The sequence below is a fragment of the Nelusetta ayraudi genome, unplaced genomic scaffold (genome assembly GCF_046127955.1).
Source record: "Nelusetta ayraudi isolate G7.1 ecotype Tasmania unplaced genomic scaffold, CSIRO-AGI_Nayr_v1 ptg000002l, whole genome shotgun sequence".
NCBI classification, from domain to species: domain Eukaryota; kingdom Metazoa; phylum Chordata; class Actinopteri; order Tetraodontiformes; family Monacanthidae; genus Nelusetta; species Nelusetta ayraudi.
In genome coordinates this window covers 2680372-2698545 of record NW_027466052.1, presented here as the reverse complement: position 1 = coordinate 2698545, position 18174 = coordinate 2680372, and the positions used below count along the sequence as shown (strand labels likewise).

At 47.6% G+C, this 18174-nt stretch overlaps 1 protein-coding gene across 1 annotated transcript; it reads right to left on the bottom strand.

Moving 5' to 3' along the window:
* Nucleotides 1–60: 60 nt before the first annotated feature.
* On the bottom strand, nucleotides 61–17862 carry LOC142904346 (Golgi apparatus protein 1-like). The gene is made up of 26 exons (XM_076050428.1): nucleotides 17382–17862; nucleotides 15619–15648; nucleotides 14170–14256; nucleotides 13837–14055; nucleotides 13236–13439; nucleotides 13072–13143; nucleotides 12047–12233; nucleotides 11249–11466; nucleotides 10720–10841; nucleotides 10384–10485; nucleotides 10144–10297; nucleotides 9509–9646; nucleotides 8855–8941; nucleotides 8692–8754; nucleotides 8204–8317; nucleotides 8024–8112; nucleotides 7683–7800; nucleotides 6979–7071; nucleotides 6736–6873; nucleotides 5786–5909; nucleotides 5549–5691; nucleotides 4361–4462; nucleotides 3577–3684; nucleotides 3359–3479; nucleotides 3150–3256; nucleotides 61–2357 (listed from the first exon to the last, which is right to left on the bottom strand). Exons 1-26 carry the CDS (start codon nucleotides 17781–17783, stop codon nucleotides 2190–2192), a joined length of 3510 nt encoding a protein of 1169 aa, XP_075906543.1. The 5' UTR covers nucleotides 17784–17862; the 3' UTR covers nucleotides 61–2189.
* Nucleotides 17863–18174: the final 312 nt, after the last annotated feature.

The following is an 18174-nucleotide window of genomic DNA, read 5'->3' as shown; positions in this document are numbered from 1 at the left end:
TTTATTCCAATCTGCCAAAAAAACAAACAATTGCAGTCAAAGATATGAAAATCTGCCGACTTTCTTTTTCTTATTAAATTCACATTTTATTTTCATTTGTACAGCGAGAAAAAACAAAACACAACCATTAATCTGTTACATTGTCATTTCCGAAAAAAACAGCACATTGATGAGGTCTGAAAAAACTGGAGACGAGCAACGAAAACAAAACAAAAGAAAACCGTGTTTGCTTAATTTCTGTGGTTAGTTCTTGTTTCCTCACACCTGCTGCTGCTGGATGATCATCAACACCACCACTCACAGTGACTGTGTTTCTTCCCTTGTCTGATCTTCGTGTTCAGGTTTGTTTTTCATTGTTTTTTTTTCCCTCTCTTTTTTGAGGTTGTTTTTCCTTTTTGTGAAGAAAAATATGTTGGTAAACTTTTCATTTGACTGACCCGAAAACTTGCTTCAATTGTCCAGAAGTAAAGTGCAAAATCAAATGCGCATAAGTCGCAATAATATTTTAAAACTCGGAGATACAAGAGTGGAAGAGAAAACGCTGAAGGCTATAAAAACTGGATGTTTCGCCTGCAAAACTCAAAATGTGAATCAGACTCTTAATCTAAACCAGGGCTGTCAAACTAAAATACTTAGTGGGCCAAAATTTAAAATTTGGACAAAGTCTCTGGCCAACATTGATATTCCAGATAGACCAGTGAACCTATTCATACGGACTCAAACGAGTTTTGCGTCGACCCAAATATGTAACAAGCAAAGCTTAAATAACTTTGAAATACAAGGAAATGTCAAAAATCGTATGCTTCTTTTTGTATGTGCAGCCTTCCGGTTTAAATAAATTAAAAAAATGATTGACGTGCCAAAATACCAGCAAAGCATTCTGGGATATGTAGTGTTTAACACCGGCGGGGCCAAATGTAGTGACAATGCGGGCCAAATTTGGCCCGCGGGCCAGAGTTTGACACCTGCGATCTAAACCGTCCAGTCAGCGAGCTCTCAATCTTCTCTTGCTACTCATATTTCGGCCAATTGGAGGCAAGAGAACAAGGTTCCTGTTGTGCAGGTAGCTATATTAGCTTAGCACAGAGACTGAAAACCAGCGAAAACTGCTCATCTCATTTCCATCTGAGAAAATGTTGAGAAAGAAGAAGAAGAAGAAGAAGAAGAAGCTGCTACTTCCAGAAAACCCGTCACTCTGTTACACTCGAAACAGACCAATCCGGTTTATTCTCTCGTAGTGAAGCCAGCCGTTCACACCTCCAGCTTCCCTATTGGTGCCAGGGTCGACGCTGGGCGGAGCCTAACTAAAAGGTGTCCAAAGCCAGTCGGCTGCAGAGAATCCCATCACACTGGCAGGAACGTTGTTGACAAGCGGGCAGCAGCTTCCCGTTTCCGGGCCGTAGCTCCACCTCTTCCTCCGCGGACTCGCACGCTGATCGGTCCGGTCATAATCTGACCTGCCGAACCCAGCTGGATGGAGCTGCTGCTCGATAACGGTGTTGGGGAAAATAAATAAAAGTCTTTCAACAGCCCCAGAAGCATGTTTGCGTGCAGGACAACTGATGCAAGAATTGGCACTCGAGATGAACGGGAGAGGAGGGTTACGGGCTCGGATCAAAAGCCAGCGGGGGAAGCCGACGACGGAGAGCATTTTAACAGGCGGCTCAGCAGCGGGGCGAGCGCGAGCGACGCTCGGAAAGGCGTCCCGGAGACGCGGCAGCGGGGGCGAAAATGCTGCGACCGCGCAGACGGCCGCCGCTTCCCCCCCCTCGCAAGCACGGAGAAAAGTCACCGAGCCTCGGGGCCGCGGCTCGCTTGAAGGCCACACAGAGAGCCGCGGGGTGAGGTGGGAAGCCGGGGGAGAAGATGAGAAGAAGGAGCTGAAGAGCGGCGAGGGGTGAAAGTTCCACACGTCTGCACCCGTCCCGGAGGGGAGACCCACGTCACCCAGCCGCTCCGCGAGCTCCGGAGCAGACTGAACAACATGGAAACAGCATCCCCACCGAAGCAGAGGGCGGGAAAACATCTCATTTGTAATTCAAAATGAAAATTTGTTGGCACTGTTCCAGACCATTGCTTGCAGACAGGAACTGGGAGATAAGGTGGAGGAGGGGGAGGAGGAGGAGGAGGAGGAGGGACGGACGCCAGGAGTCTTTTCTCTCGGGGGAGGAGCGGCTCTCTGCCGCCCTCTACCGGTCCTTCAGCTCCCTCGTCACCCGCTTGGTGATGCGGCCGCACAGCAGCCCCACCAGGAAGAGGACAAACACGCTCAGCGCCATCATCAGCAGGATGTAGTTCTTGGAGGGCGACGTCATCACCTGCACGGCCAGGTCCGAGAAGCCGTCCGCCGGCGCCACCTGCAGGTCGGGGGTAGGGACAGGTGAGCGATTTGATAACAGGGAAACTGCGAAAAGCTCTCAGTAGCTCTAGTAACACAAGAGGAGGAGTACACTGACTAGTTCTGTTTGTCTTCGGTTCTTTTCTGAGTGTATGATCAGGTTTTGCTACTTTGTTACTGTACTAAGCTAGTACAGAGTAAGTGTAAAAACACGCTTGTTACTTTTGTGTTTAAAAAGGTACAAATTCTGTTCAAAGTGATTCACATATTATTTATCATATATGTTGTTGCTTAAAGGAGGAAGCGGGTATAGAAGATGGATGGATGGATGGATGGATGGATATTTTAGAGGTAGATTATTTTTACATACATGTAGAAAAAAACATTGCTTATTGTTAATAAAAGTATACACATCCATTACTGGCTCACTGGTCAGAACTGTCCCTGATTACAGTTCCAGAAACTCATCAAGACCTCTGACCTCTGACCTCTGGGCAGTTCAGTCCTGATGATTCTGTCACAGCTTTTCCATTTTTGCAAAATCATCAACAAATGTATTGTTCCATCAATGGCAATTGTCACATTTTACTTCAGTAGAAGTTTCAGAACCTGTACTTTATAACTTTTACTCGAATAAAGGAGTGGAATCAGTACTTTTGACTTTTACCGGAGTATTTTTTTTATTTTTTATTTTTTCTTAACACAAGTATCCGTACTTTTACTGAAGTACATAATGTGAATACTTTTGCCATCATGATGGGTCCCTATTGGCTGAGCTGTGCCTTGAAGAGACAGAAGAAGACAACCGTGCCTTGGCAGCGTAGCCCCACATGTCGATCCGGTCCTGGAGCCTCTTCTTGCACTCCGGCTGCAGACGAACCCGCTTGTCCTGCATGGCCTCCAGCAGACACGACATCTCTGGGCGCGCAAGGGGGGGGTGGTCAAAGGAAACCGGGGTCACACACCGCAAAAACCTACCAAAATCATTTTTGTAAAACAGAAAACAAAATCCCCACTCACGGCGCCCCCTGCCGGGTGTGATGGCGGCGCAGTGGTGCTTGAGGTCCAGGGCGCAGGCCGTGTGGAGCACCGGATCCACGAAGATGTCCGCCTTGCTCTCCTTCAGCATGTTCAGGACCTCCTGCAAGCGGGGGCGACACACACACACACACACATGAAGGTGGCGCCGTCCTCGGACCACACGGTGGCGCCACGAGGCCCTAAAAGCGACTTTTTACCTTTTTACAGACTTCCTGTTTGATCTTCAGCAGGTTGGCCTTCAGACACTCCTCCACCTGGCCCGTCTGCTCCTGAGCAGCCGCCTCCTCCGCACACAGCCTGGAGATCTGGCGGACAGGAAGTAGGGGCGCGAGGGAGGAAGTAGGGTTTACACGGGTGATCGGAGCAATCGAAGGAGGAAGAAGGGAAGCGAGGAGGAGGAGGAGGACACAGGAAGGGAATACAAGGGAACAGAAGGGAGGTGAAAATGATGGACGGAGAGGAGGATGCAAGGAGGGAGGAGGAAAAAAGAGAGTAGAAGAATAGAGAAGCAGTGAAAACCAGAGGAAACTGCTCATCAGACTTGTTCTGCGTGTTCATCTGAGAAAATGCTGAGAAAGAGCAAGCTGCTGCTTCCAGAAAACCCGTCACTCTGTCACACTCAAAACAGACCAATCCGGTTTACTCTCTCGTAGTGAAGCCAGCCGTTCACACCTCCAGCTTCCCTATTGGTGTGAGGGTCAACACTGGGCGGAGCTTAACTAAAAAGTGTCCAAAGCCAAGGCAGCAGTGGAGCAGCAGAGAATATGAGCCACGGATGCATTAGAGGAACTGCATAATGGACTGGCAAGATGGCGGGGCGACAATTTTTCCCAGTGGCCACTCGCGGTACTGCACCAAAAAAAAATGCATGGGCCCCAAAAGGTTTCCTGATCTGAGCACACTGACACTGTTTACAAGCAGCTTCCTGTTTCTGTGTGTTTGTGTGTGTGTGTGTGTGTGTGCGTGTGCGTGTGCGAGCACCTCTTCCGAGCAGTGCATCTTCAGCTGCGGGTCCAGTCGGTAGTCGAGCGCCGACTCATGCAGGATGATTCTGATCTGGTCCTCACAGTCGGAGGACAACCTCTGGAAAAACAGCAGAACCAACACGAGTTTGTCAAGCCGCATGACTGACACCCCCAGTCTGACATCCATCCACACCAGCCGTCCCTCTTGTGGAGCTCCAATTGGAAGAGTCCCCCCCCCCCCCCCCCCGTCAGGGGTGACATTCTGTAACCAATCAGCTTATTTTTAGCGGTGACAAAAGCAGGAAGTGACCGATGCCAGGCTGCCTTTCAAAACTACAGATTTCAATGGAAAAAAAGGATGTTTGGTGTATTTAGAATAGTTAGAAATGACAAAGTTTCCTCTTATAATCACTTGTAAACAGCCGTGCTGTAGTCTAGATTATTCTAGTGGGTATACTCTGATTTACACATCTGTCCAGCAGCAGCTGCTTCAAGACCACACAAAACAAGAACTGCCATGTTCGGTAATGTATTAAGTACCCACAACCCACATACAAGTGATGTCATGAAAAACCGATGGTGTGTTGTCTAAATGTAAATGTAATGCAAGCAACATAAGATATACAGGTACTACCCAGAAAATTAGAATATCCTGAAAAGGTTGCAGTATTTCTGCAATTCAACTTAAAAGGTGAATTTGACATATTATATAAAGGAATAATATGCAAATCAATATATTTCAAGTTTTTATTTCTTTGGATTTTGTCAGTTTGCGTGTAATGGCTCAATAAAATTTGTTGGTTTCATCTTTTATGTTAAATTGCCAAAATAAAACAACTTTTACTTGATATTCTAATTTTTCGGGTAGTACCTGTAGAACAGTCTGGACTTTAATTAACTGACAAGTTAAGTAAAGTTAAATAAATTATATGTATTTGCGTATTTTTTAGTGGTTGTACAGTCATTCACGACCTTTCCTTGTAGTTATACGCCGTATACCTGCGTATCGCGTCGACTATACCACTGGTGAACGGTAATGTTGGTTTTATGCTTTCAGGCAAGTGTGAAAAACAACGTTCTAGGAAAAGAGAATTCCAGCACGACTGAAACTTTAGTCTTTACTTTCAAAACGCATGTTCCAGTTTTTTTTTGTTGTTGCTGTTTTTCTGTATTTTTTTCACTCCCGTCCTCCCCGTGGACTCACCTGGTCAGCGTACTTGAGCTTGAGGCAAGCGATCACCTGACCCTCCAGCTCACCGTCCTCGCTGGCCTTGCTCAGGAGGCCCTGGCAGAACTTGGGGATGTCGGGCCGGCAGGCCTTCCTCAGCACCGGGTTCAACCTGAAGTCTGTACAGAGAGGGGGAGGAGGAGGGGGAGGAGGGCAGGGTCAGCCAGGTGAGCCGGGGCCGACTGTTTGCTCGGTGTGTCTCTTATCCCAGACCTGTGTTCTGTGTGATCTGCCTCTTGGTGATTATCTGCTTGCACTTGGGGTCCATCAGCTCGCTGTTCTTGTTCTGCTTCAGACACTGCAGGACGTTCCTGGCGTCGGCCTCGGTGCAGAACCGCTGGTGGGGGGAGGGGAGCGGGTGGCGGGTGCCATTAGCAGAGGTGGGAAGTAACAAAGTACAAATACTTTGTTACTGCACTTTAGTTCATGTATCAGATATCTGTACTTTATCTGAGTATTTCATTTTCTGACGACTTTTTATTGTTACTTCCTGCATTTGCATACAAATATCGGGACTTTCTATTCCTTACATTGTGAAAACACACTGGTTGCTTTTGTATTAAAGAGTTAAAAAGTAGGTTTAGTATTTGTCGCTTGAAGTGGAGCTATTCGAACTGCGCTGTTGTGTTGTTAAATATAAAACTGGATACTATTTTAGAGCAGTGTTGCTCAACTGGTGGAGTCTCAGGACCCACTGTGTTTTCCTGATCATGATGTCATGACCCAAATTTATTCCATAGTAATTAAATCTACAAAAATAAAAACGCTATCCAACTTTTTTTTTTTTTATCACGTCTGGTAAATAAATGATTGAAATTTTTAAATTGTGTGTCCAACAAAATAAATTCCCGACATTTTCTCTATAAATATATTCATTTTAAGATCCCCCTTTTTAAAAAAGCTGAGCGTGAAGCAACGTCCCAATCCAAATAGCGCCATGACCCACCAGTTGAGAAACACTGTTGAAGAGAACCTCAGCTTATCACCAAATGTAGTTTAATTAATAACAAAAAAAAAACACTTTGCAGCAACACACAGCTGCAGCCGTCTTGCCGAGCTCCAATAGACATCTTTTTTTCTTTTTTTAAGTTTGGCCTTCAGCATAAAATGTATTATTGTTGTGATTATTAGTATTATTATTATCATTGCTTCCTCTCCCGTACCTTGATCATCTGCTTGCAGACCCTCATCAGCTGGTAGTCGAGCTCGGGGTCACTCATCTCCACCTCCTGCAGCTTGAAGATCCGCTGGTGGCAGCGCTGGCTCAGCTGCTTCTTCTGCTCCTTCAGGCACTCCATCATCTGCAGGGGGAGGGGGGGTAGAGAGAGCGAGCGGCAGGCGTTAGCGCCTCCCAGCCAGGCGGCCGGTCTAATCTGCCTCCGCTTCTTCCACCGCCGTCCCGTCACCTGAGCGTTTCCGAAGGCCACGTTGGGACACAGGCGGCTGATGTCGCTCTTGCAGGGCTCGTAGAGCTCCGGCTCCAGGCGGATGTCCTCCGACTGGGAGAAGAGGTCAGGGGTCAATCGCATGAACACGTTCACACACGATAGATGGTTCACAGAATCATTAGAGCGCTTTGTGTATTCAATTATTTATTTGTTTTATTTATTTTCGCTTGTCAAGGTCGCATTTATGTTTTTTTTAATTGTTTTTATTTATTTATTTATTTGTTTGGTTGTTTTTGTAAGGAAAACAAATTTTCATATTGGCAGCTGTGTTCTATGTTCTACTGATGTGTTTTCCTTCATTTTCCAATCATTTTTCCACACACAGTCTGATACTGTTGTTGATGTCTTCAAACGCAACACAAATGGAAACGTAAGGGTAAACTAGCAGCTTGCAGGCACTGGACCAGTTTGGTGCGAGTGCTGCTTGTTCGGAGTGAACCTGTCGGAGTTTTCTCTGTTCAGACAGTCAATCAAACCAGGACGCTTGAACGTGAAAATCTCCAGACGGAATTCTGACAGAAGCATCCGGAAAAGCTCCGATCTGATTTGCCTTTAGGTGGTCTAAAAAAAACCACGGGACCAGTCAAGATTCCTGTGTGTGTGTGTGTGTGTGTGTGTGTGTGTGTGTGTGTGTGTGTGTGTGTGTGTTTGTGACACGCTACCATCTCCAGCTCCTCCACCCGCAGCTGCCTGCGACACTTGAGTGACACCCGCTGCTCCTTGGCGTCCTGCAGCGTGTCGTTCCTCACCGTGGTGCTGAGGCAGATGACCACGTCCACCCTGCAGCAGGACGGACGGACAGACAGACAGAAACAGACAGACAGAGAGACAGACAAGCAGACAGACAAACAGAGAGGCAGTAAGAGAGAGAGAGACAGGCAGACAAACAGAAACGCAGGCAGGAAGCCAGACAGACAGACAGACAGACAGACAGGTGGAGGTTAGAATCAGATTGCTCTCTGAACCGCTAGCGACACCAGAATCAAACAGAACCAGGACCAACTTCTTCTTGATGTTGGGACACAGGCGCAGCACGTCCTCCTTACAGGCCATCTTGAACTTGTAGGAGAAGCGGAAATCCTTCATTTGAACCTGCAGTCACACCCACACAAATACCTGACTAATTAAAAAAAAATACGGTGCAGGGTCGGGAAAGGCGGTCAGAAGGTGCGTGAAGACTCACCAGCTGGAAGTGAGTGACGCCGACGGAACACTTGTCGTTCATCTCCTTCTGGTGCTTGTTCTGCACCAGGCACTCCATCAGGTCACCTGTGTCGATCTGGTTGTCAGCGACGTCCTGACGCATGGCACACACGCACACACATGCACACACACCCCAGTTATTTTATTTTTTATTTTTTTTAATAGATCAACACAAATCCATGGCGTTCCTCTTAAGATTCTCCAGTGACGCAAGTGGGACATAAAATGTTTCAGGCCAGTAGCAGCTGGTCAGTAGCGGCTGGTCAGTATCAGCTGGTTAGTAGCGGCAGTCACAAACCAACTGAAAAAAATCTGAATCTCAGTAACTAACGAGTCAAACTATTTGTCAAATCCTGCGGGGAAAAATTAAAAAGCGACGAAACCAAATCACTTTAAATCAAGGGTCAAGAATCAACCCCCTGTTTGTTCCGTCCCTGTCTGTTTTCTCTGAGGCGTCTCTCTACTCACGTGGCAGTGAGCCTGGGCCACGGGTTCGCAGGCTCTGATCAGCAGAGCGTCGATCTGGATGTCCTGCAGGGGGAAAAAAGGGGAATGACGTTGACCGGCGTGGAGGTGCTGGGAGCGCCGCTGACCTCCACCGACCCAGCAGTGGCCGTGGACAAATGATCACCTCAGACTCCAGCTCAGTCAGGTTGCCCACCACGTCCCTGCAGGCCAGCGCCAGGTCCTCCAGATGGTCCTGCAGACACTCCAGCTCCTGATCGAGGCACCAGAGGAGGGAGGGGAGAGTAGTTTGGTTTTCCCTGCCCATAGAACGGTTCTTATATGTGAGCCCCTGTCCATGGTTACCGTTGCTATGACTGCGTAGCTGGATCAGCGTTCTTATTGCAGAACAAACTCTGTAAAGTTCTTGCTTGTGGCTGGCTAGCTCTGTTGCTTTTATATCATTGCTTATCCATTGCATGTGACATGCTGATTTGATCCCCTCCCAAAACAACATCAATGACATATATAACAAAATTTAAAAAAAAAAATATATATATTTTTTAAAAACTGGAAAGGAAACTCGGCCTCCACCAGGGGGCGCCCTATGCAACCGCCTCTGCTGCGAACCCTACAGCGCTCTACATCTGAACACATCCAATAAATGTATTTTCTTAGAACTTCCAAAACGTGATCATTTTGGGGGGCTTACCGTCTTTGCTTTACCATTTTACTCATCACCTTTGTATCTATGCTTCGTACTTGTGTTTCGACTGTCCAGCAGGGGGCGCTCTGCCAAGTTGAGCGCAGCAGGTGGGCAGACGAGTGTCGGTGGCCTCACCTGCCCGGCGTCCGGCTTCTCACTGCACCACTTGCCGAGGTCCACGATGCAGCGTTTCTGCAGCTCCGGGTCCAGCTTCACATCCAGCGCCCTCTGGTGGAGAATCCTCTGCACCTCCACCTTACAGTCGCGCGACAACTGCGGGAGGAAACAGCAAAGGGCTTTGACGAATCCAAATTGTCGACTGATTTGAGGCCCTTGACGGAGAGAGCTGCTTCCTTCCCACAAATGCTGCCCAGGAATGTTTGTGAAGACACGACCGCAAATGCACCTGAACTCATGACTGTGTCTGTCTGACGAGCTCATGTATTTACGGGCAGTATGTTTAGTTTTTACCAATATAAAAATCATAAATCAAGCTAAATCTTCCACACTGGACCTTTAACTGCCTATACTGCAGGATAGACGCTAATGTTTTTTTTAGCATTAGCATGGCTCACTGTCACTTCCTGTACTTCTTCTTCTTGTCTTCTTTTCAGGGCCCCACGCATCAGCAGGCGCCAGCCGCTTCCTGATTTCTCTACAACTCGCTTTTTTTCCACAGGGAGCTTGACAAGACGGATGAGACTTGCGACTGGAAATTGAAACAAAATGCTCGAAAGACAAATTTGAAATTCTGAGCGTGTGCGTCGTACCCGGCGGCCCTGCTCCTCGGTGCGGTAGGCGTGGCGATACAGGCAGGAGAAGACGGCGCCCGGCGGCATCAGCTCGCTGGTCTCGTTCCAGCCGTGAGTGTGGCACAGCCGAGCGGCGTCGCCCTGGCACTTCCTGTACAGGACGGGGTCCAGTCTGGGGAGGGGTGGAGCGGGGCACAAAGTGATGGGTGAGGGCGGGGCTGAACTGAACTGAAGGAGAGGCTGGGTCATGTGACTCACTTCCAGTCTCTGGAGATGAAATACTGCAGCTCCAGCAGGCGGCGCTCACAGTCCTCCACCATCTTCTCTGTGTACAAGTGCTCCATCAGGCATGACAGGATCCTGCGCGCACGCGCACACACGCACACACACACACACACACACACACACACACACACACACACACACACACACACACACAACAACAACAACAAGAATAAGTCAGAAAAATAGGGGAAGAGAAGAAAGGAAAGAGGAGAGAAGTGGACAGGATGAGGAATTGGGAAGGTGTATGTGTGTGTGTGTGTGTGTGTGTGCGAGTGTGCGCGTGTGCGTGTGTGCCTGCCTGCCGCTCACATGGGGTCTCCGTTGCGGATGTGCTTGCAGGCCGTCTGGATGACGGACTCGCAGGCCTCGTTGAGAGCCCGGTCGATGCGGTAGTCGGCTCCAGGATCAGCCGACTGGATCAACGTCTGCAGCTGTTGGGACCGACGGGGAATCAGCTGATTGGCCAATACGATACGCAACCAATACAAGGTTTCCCTTGTTCTTCAATACTTATTGTCATTATTCGTTGTAGTAACAGTAGCAGTAGTTTTAGTGAGGGAGAGGACGACTCCGAGCAATATCAGCGATTACTGCTACTACTATTGCAGCTACTCCTGATGCTACTGCTACTACTTCTACTACTACTACTACTACTACTACTACAACTGCTGCTGCTACTGCTGCTACTATTGCAATGACTACGACTACTACTACTACTACTACTACTACTACTACTACTGCAGCCACTACTTCTTCTACTACTACTGCTACTACTACTAATACTACTAATACTACTAATAGTAATAATGATAATATGGCGCTGGCGGTTGGTTCTTACGGCGCTCTGGCAGCTGCTGTCCACTGTGCTGCTGCGGTCGCCACGGCCAATCCTCATCAGGCAGTGCAGCGTGCGGCCTTTGCGGTGCAGACCGGAGCAGTGAGCCTCGATCTCGGCTCGGCAGTGCAGCACGATCTCGGGACTCAGAGAGAAGTCCTCCATCAGCATCCGTCGGTAGTCCAACATCTCGCCCTGACACTCGCCACTGACCGGGCGACCTGCACGACACAGTCCAGCCAGGCGAGTTCAATTCTCTGACCACCAGGGGGTATCATGAGAACTTGGTTACATTAGTTTCCTGATGCCAGATTTGAAGTCGCAATTTGTCGTCCACAGACATGATAGAAATGTTTTTATCGCCAAAATCAAAGACTAAATAGGAATTTTAGTGCCAGCTAGTTGGAGAGAACGCTAATGCTAGCTAGGGTTTGCTTTTGCCAGCTTCTTTTCACTTTAATTTTCTCTTTTCATGCAAACTGCGACGCAGGAATCATATTGGGTGAACTTGTGATGTGACGGCACATCAAGTTGTACATTTGCAAAATGACAACTTGTTCTACTTCTGGTTTGTAAGCTCCAATCCAATCCTAAAGTACACTGAATATTTCCACTCTTCTTCAGCATTTCATCACATCGTACAGTCACTAAAGATTGCCTATGCTGCCATCTGCTGACAAAACTAGTGTCCCTTACCTACGTCGACTGCTATACAGAAAAGTAGCTATTCCACATTCCCCTCTCATTTTAAAAACGATGTCCCACTGAGATGGAAAGCAGGCTTTCATTTCCTGCACTCACCGCGGTGCACGGCGGCCTCCAGACACAGCAGCAGGTAGGAGAGTCGGGCCTCGCGGGCCCTGGGCAGGTTGCTATCCAGGCTGCAGCGCTGCTTCCTCAGGTCCAGCTTGCAGGCTTTGGCCAGCGAGTAACTGACCCGGTAGTCCTGGGAGATCAGCTTCTGGCGGACGGTCAGCGCGTCGTGGCACTGATGGGAAAGGGGGAAGGGAGAAACAGGTGAGGTTTTGTCCTTCACCTTGCTTTCTCCTCAATAGCAAATGAAAGATTTTAGATTTCACACTTGTTGGGGAGGAGTTAGGAGAAACATTGACGACAACGTTCTACTGCCTGCAGTCTCCACTTAAAGGTCCAGAGTTTACATTTTTTAAGGAAGCGCATTTCGTATTTGGGGCACTGTCAGGCGGGCTTCCTTAAAAAAATGGCGCCGCAAGTTTGCAGGTAACTAGAAGCAAGACCGTGATTGCTCTACGTTCATATGTAAATGAGAACCGTTCTAAGGGTAGGAAAACCAAATAACTTTTCTTGTACTACGAGTGTACACTTTTATCTAATGTATTCATGGGCTGTATGTTGAGCTTTTACCATTGTAAAAATCATAAATCAAGCCAAATTTTACATACTGGACCTTTAAAAAAAGGGGAAATGGAGCGTTGGTACAATCTTTCTCAACTTTTGTACGAACAATTGTGGTATTTGGCTGCCATGGGCAGGCACAGCGACAGAGTGCGCCATTTGTTTAGGTTTAAAACGCCATCCCATCAAAGTGGCTGCGGTTTAAAGATCTTTTCCTCTCAGGTGTTGGGTATTGATAACAAAACCAAAGAAACTGGATAGGCTACGCATCAAGCACGGTGTCCTCCACAATCCCGGAGCTGAAGTTCATGCAGAGAATCACACTAATGCACATATTCCAGCTTTCAACTGCTCTGCTCAGCCGCTCCTCCTCTTGAACAGGCAGGAAGTCTGCTTTCGAACCTCCCACAAATCCCACAGAGCCTTTTGTGCAGCGCGATCAGGGCTGTTACCTTTTCCGACATGGCCTCTTCAAACTTGTGGTTGAACAGGCACTTGTAGACTTTGCCTTCTCCTGCCTGAACCTGCGCAGACGAGACACATATGACAAAGCTCTGGTACGCGATACCGCTGGCTCGCCCACACTTGACTCGATTCATCGCCGTCCGCTGCTCACGTGCTGGCAGAACCTCTCGCGGTCGTCCCGGCAGGAGAAGTAGAGGTGACGGTCCAGGTGGAAGTCGTCCGACGACAGCTCGGCCACCCGCAGGATGGCCTTCTGGCACTCCTCTCTGATTGGTCGGGAGCGATCTCTCTGCTCTGCCTCCTTCACCAAGGCCTTCTCCAGGCAGGCAATCACCTCGCCCTGGGAATGGACGTCCTGGGGGAAGGGAGGGAGGAAGCGGAAGTGAAGAGGTCAAAGTTCATCCTCCTGTTAGGCTAGGTTAGGCTGAAGATCCATGACCCTAGCGATGTTCCTATATATCGATTAAAGTCGATATTGAAAACTAAAAACAGTTCAATATGACTTTTCAACCACCTCTACCCCCCCACCCTCCCTGTCCCCTGCCTTCCTAGTTGTCGCAGGAAGTGGAGCTATTTGAACTCTGATGTTGTGTAGTAGAAAGTGGATGATATTTTGGGGGAATTTTTTTACATTGATATTTTACCCCAAAGCCAAGGTACTCGGCTTTTGGTGTTCAATTCGTAGAAAAATTAAAGTAAAATAAAAAATCTAATTTCTTTAGCAGGGGGAAAAAAAAAATCCTCACTCTCACCTTGGGGCCGCCGGCGGTGACGCTGCCGCAGCGCAGCGCATTGATGTCGTCTTTGCATTTGTCCATGAAGCCGCAGATGAGTCTGTAGTCGCTGAAGATGATGCTGGTCATCTTGGTGATGTACTGGCTGCACTGGTACTCGCTGATGTTGCCGCGGTGGTCCACCAGGCAGGAGACCAGGTAGCCCCGCCCCCGCTCCTCCTCGTTGCACTCCTTGACCTAGGGATGTTTTGGCGGAAGGGGTCGGGGGGGTGGGGGGGTGGCAGGTCTTTAGCGGCGGCCGCAGGGATCCTCGCCAGCTGGCGTCCCGCTGCGCACGCCGCACGCACTCACCTCGGCGATGGTGCTCCTGCAGACCTCTGTGGCCACCGACTCAAACTTGGGATCCGTTGTCAGGTTGAGTTTGTAGTTCCACAGCAGCTGGCGAGGACAGGAGGAGAAGGCAGAGCGTCACATCTGAGGGTGAAAGTCTGGGACATCTCTGACCTGTCGTGGAAACACTTCAGTGTTCTTTTTTGGAGCCGCGAGTGGGGGAGGTGTAGTTGCGACCGTAGCAAGCAGCTCTTCAAGGTTAAGATGATGATATTTGGAGATTTTGAAGACGAAACAGTGACATTGAGAGGTTGCATTTTGGAATGCAGCGTCTTTCACTCTTTCTCCCCTTCCTGAGCTTGCCAGTGAACTACGGTGGCCTGCGCACCCCAACCTGGATACTTCGTCTGCCTTCTTTTTCGTTGGTTATACAAAACGCACTGTCAGGTGGGCTGGATTGTCCACACCAGGCTTCCTTAGAATTATGGCGGTGCAAGATAGCAGCTAACTGGGAGCAAGACCCTTGTTCTTTGTATATTTTTATAAAAATATGAGAACCTATCTAAGGAAAACCAAATTACTTTTTTGTACTGAAATTCTACACTTTTATTAAAGCAGCTCTATGTAACCTGAGCTTGCTACGAGTTTGCTACGACAATAACGTCGTAGCAAACGTTCAACACTTTTATTACTTTGTCTTTCATCAAGGTTAATTATTGGGTTCCATTCCGTCATTTTACAATCTAATGTATTTGTAATAGTAGTATATAAGACTGCCTCTAAATAAACGTGTGACGCTGCCGTAAAGTGGTTCGTCCGGTGTGTCGGGTCGTGCTTTAAAGTTACACAGTGCAGCTACAGCCGGCACAACCCTCCTCTCGATGCCGAGGTGGCACCATTGATCCTATTAATCGTTTATCTACCGCTTTACTGAGTTTGGAATCCTAATTTTATGGTCCAACAGTTACCTAGAGTTGCTTTAATGTATTCATGGGCAGTGTATTAAGTTTTCAGCAATATAAAAATCATAAATCAAACCAAATCTTACATACTGGAAATGTAACTTAAGACATCTGAACAATTTTCTTATGTGCAGTCCCTTAAATTTCTGCTCAAATTTTTTTTCTGTGGCTAAACAAAACGGAGCAAAAATGTTCACAAGCTTCACCAAATATTCAACCTGCCACACGTTCGTCACGCTGAGCTCCAGTCTGCAATGTTTTCAGCTCGTTTCTACTCAAATCAGGTAACTATCAACTCTGTAGTTGTAACAAAAACAGGAAGCGATTGTGGGGCTAGCAGTTGCTAAAAACACAAGCAATTTCCTCACGCCCCAAAAATGCTGTTGAAAAAAAATTATATATATGCTAATATATATAACATTTGGTCTGATTGAAGCATTTATCCAGTGTGCAAATAGCAGCAATAGAGCTGCTGAGATTGTTGCCTTTTTAAAGAGCCAATACTTACATGGTTACAATCAGGAGCAATTTCTGTTTCCTGCGAGAAACAAAGGGGGGGAAAAAGAAATGAACTTTAGTTAAGATAATAATCATATCCTGTCTGAGCGACTGCACCCGGCTGCGTGTGTCACAAAAACAAAACATAAACACAACCACGCCGTACGAAAATGTGTCTCAGCCATAACGAGGCAGGCGCAGGCCGGCCCGAGAGGGGACTGACTTCCTGTTTGTTTCTCTGACATCACTCACGTCACTCCAACACCATCCATTGCCAGACATGTGAACTAGGGAGTTCATGTGTATGTGTGTGTGAGTGAGAGAGAGAGAGAGAGCAGGAGAGGATGGGGGAAGTGGGTGTCTTTCTCTGGAGAGAGGGAAGATTTATTATGAGAGTCATTTACCTCTTCAGGAGGCCACAGCTGTTATAGAGTCCAAACGATGTAATTATCTCAGTAAAGAGGACATCACTCAGTGTGCGTGTGTGCGTGCATGCGTGCGTCTGCGTGTTTGACATCTTCGCAGTGGGTGAGACTGGGGATGGGGAGGGTGAGGTGGTGACATCAGCCTGCTGTGAAACCATTAGTGAGCGGGTAAAAACACCAGGTTTCATCTTTATTCTCTGACCGTGCAAATTATTATCAACAATATCATTGATAGCATGAGTCAATTATCGTGTTATTTTACTCTCGTACTCTTACTATTTCTATCCGCTGCGTGTGTCTGTGCGTGTGCCTGTGTGTGTGTGTGTGAATTCGACAAAAGTGGTATTTAGCGGCAACACTAGCACTGCAAGCCCAGCATACTAACGTTGGTCAGACTATTGTTGAGCTGGTTGAAATCAATATTTTTTAATTCAAGTTGCTGCGAGAGGGAGAAATTCAAGAGCTGAGCACCAGGTTCCTTACGCAGCCTTTAAATTAACCCCCTCCCTCCCCAACACACACACACACACACACACACACACACACACACACACACACACACACACACACACACACACACACACACACACACTTACCAATTCTGCCCTCTTTCTCTTTGTCTACATTGTCTTAATGCCTGACTAGTAGTAGTACAGTCCAAAGCTATACTGGCCCTGTTCTATTTTACTCGCAGGTGGTCAATGAACCTGCGTCACTTTGAATCTGTAATTTCTTCAATGACTCATTCAAGGCAAAATGTCGCAAATGATTGGAGAGTTGAGTTTAAATTTCACTCTTGAACTCAAGTGACACCTGGCAACTTCCCCTGTGGAGTCTAAATAAATGCAGTAACAACATAACCTGCCCTAAATTTACAAGACAAATGTAGAAATTACAGCTAGAGGAGGGGAAAAAAACAAGTATTTCATTCTGACACCTGGTTATTTCTCAATGTTTCTTGACAGAGATTTTTGTAAACAAGTGATTTGCATCAAAATCACAATGATTATTTTCATTTTGTTTTCTGCATTTGTACCAAAACCCCACATTTCGTGTATAATATTCGCAGGTATATTTATCTTTAAAAAAAAAGAAAAAAAAGAAAAAGCAACAACTAGGGAAATGTGCTAATGTATGGCTTGGTGTTTTGACAATATCTGTGTGTGTGTGTGTGTGTGTGTGTGTGTGTGTGTGTGTGTGTGTGTGTGTGTGTGTGTGTGTGTGTACGATTCCCCATCACGTCTTCCCCCCGTATCGGTGTCACTCTGACGGCAAGATGTTGCACACACCCGGCACGGTGCCGACACGCCCAGCGGCACCAGCTGCAGCTCTGCCGGCGGCACCTTACCTCCCTGCGGTCCTGCAGACACTCCAGCACGGCCAGGTTGTTGGTCCAGGTGTGTTTGGGACACATGCGGATCAGGTCCTCCCGGCAGGCCTCCTCCTCCGACAGCTTCCAGCCGGTCGCCCTTCGAGGCTGCGAGGCCCCAGCGGCGACAGCAGCAGCAGCAGCAGCGGCGGCGGCGGCGGCAGCAGCGGCAGGTGCATCTTTGGCCGCGGGCTCGGCGGCTCTGACAACCGGCGGGTTGGCAGCTTCCGCTGGGCCGCTGGCCGCCTTGGAGCTGCGTACTGAGCCCAGGCCGAAGACGCACGGTAACGACAACAGCAGCAGCAGCAGCGGAGCGCGACTGTACGCCGCCATCTTCACACCACTGTCAAGCTGAGCGAGATGCGACTCACTTCCGGTCATTGACTCTTTACAATTTAAAATGCCGCTAAACCGGAGGATGCCTACTTCCGGTCACTCTCAAGCGAATATGTGAAAATTGTGAAAGCTTCTTTGGTTATTTTCGATGCTACTTTTTGTAATCTTTTTTTTTTTTTTTTTTAACTTTGCAATTAAATCTAAAAGAATTGAAACGAACAATGTGTGTAAACTAAATATTAATATTCATAGACAAAGGCAGATATAAAGTATTCTTACGCCTCCAAATATAGCTATAAGAAAACGAGGGCTCGCTATAGCTGAATCTATATGTTGCAATTTATGTCAAGATTTTGTGTACAGAAGAAAGGATATAGGCTATATTTACAGATATAATCATAAAACTCGAGATAATGTGTTCATAGAAAGCCATCTT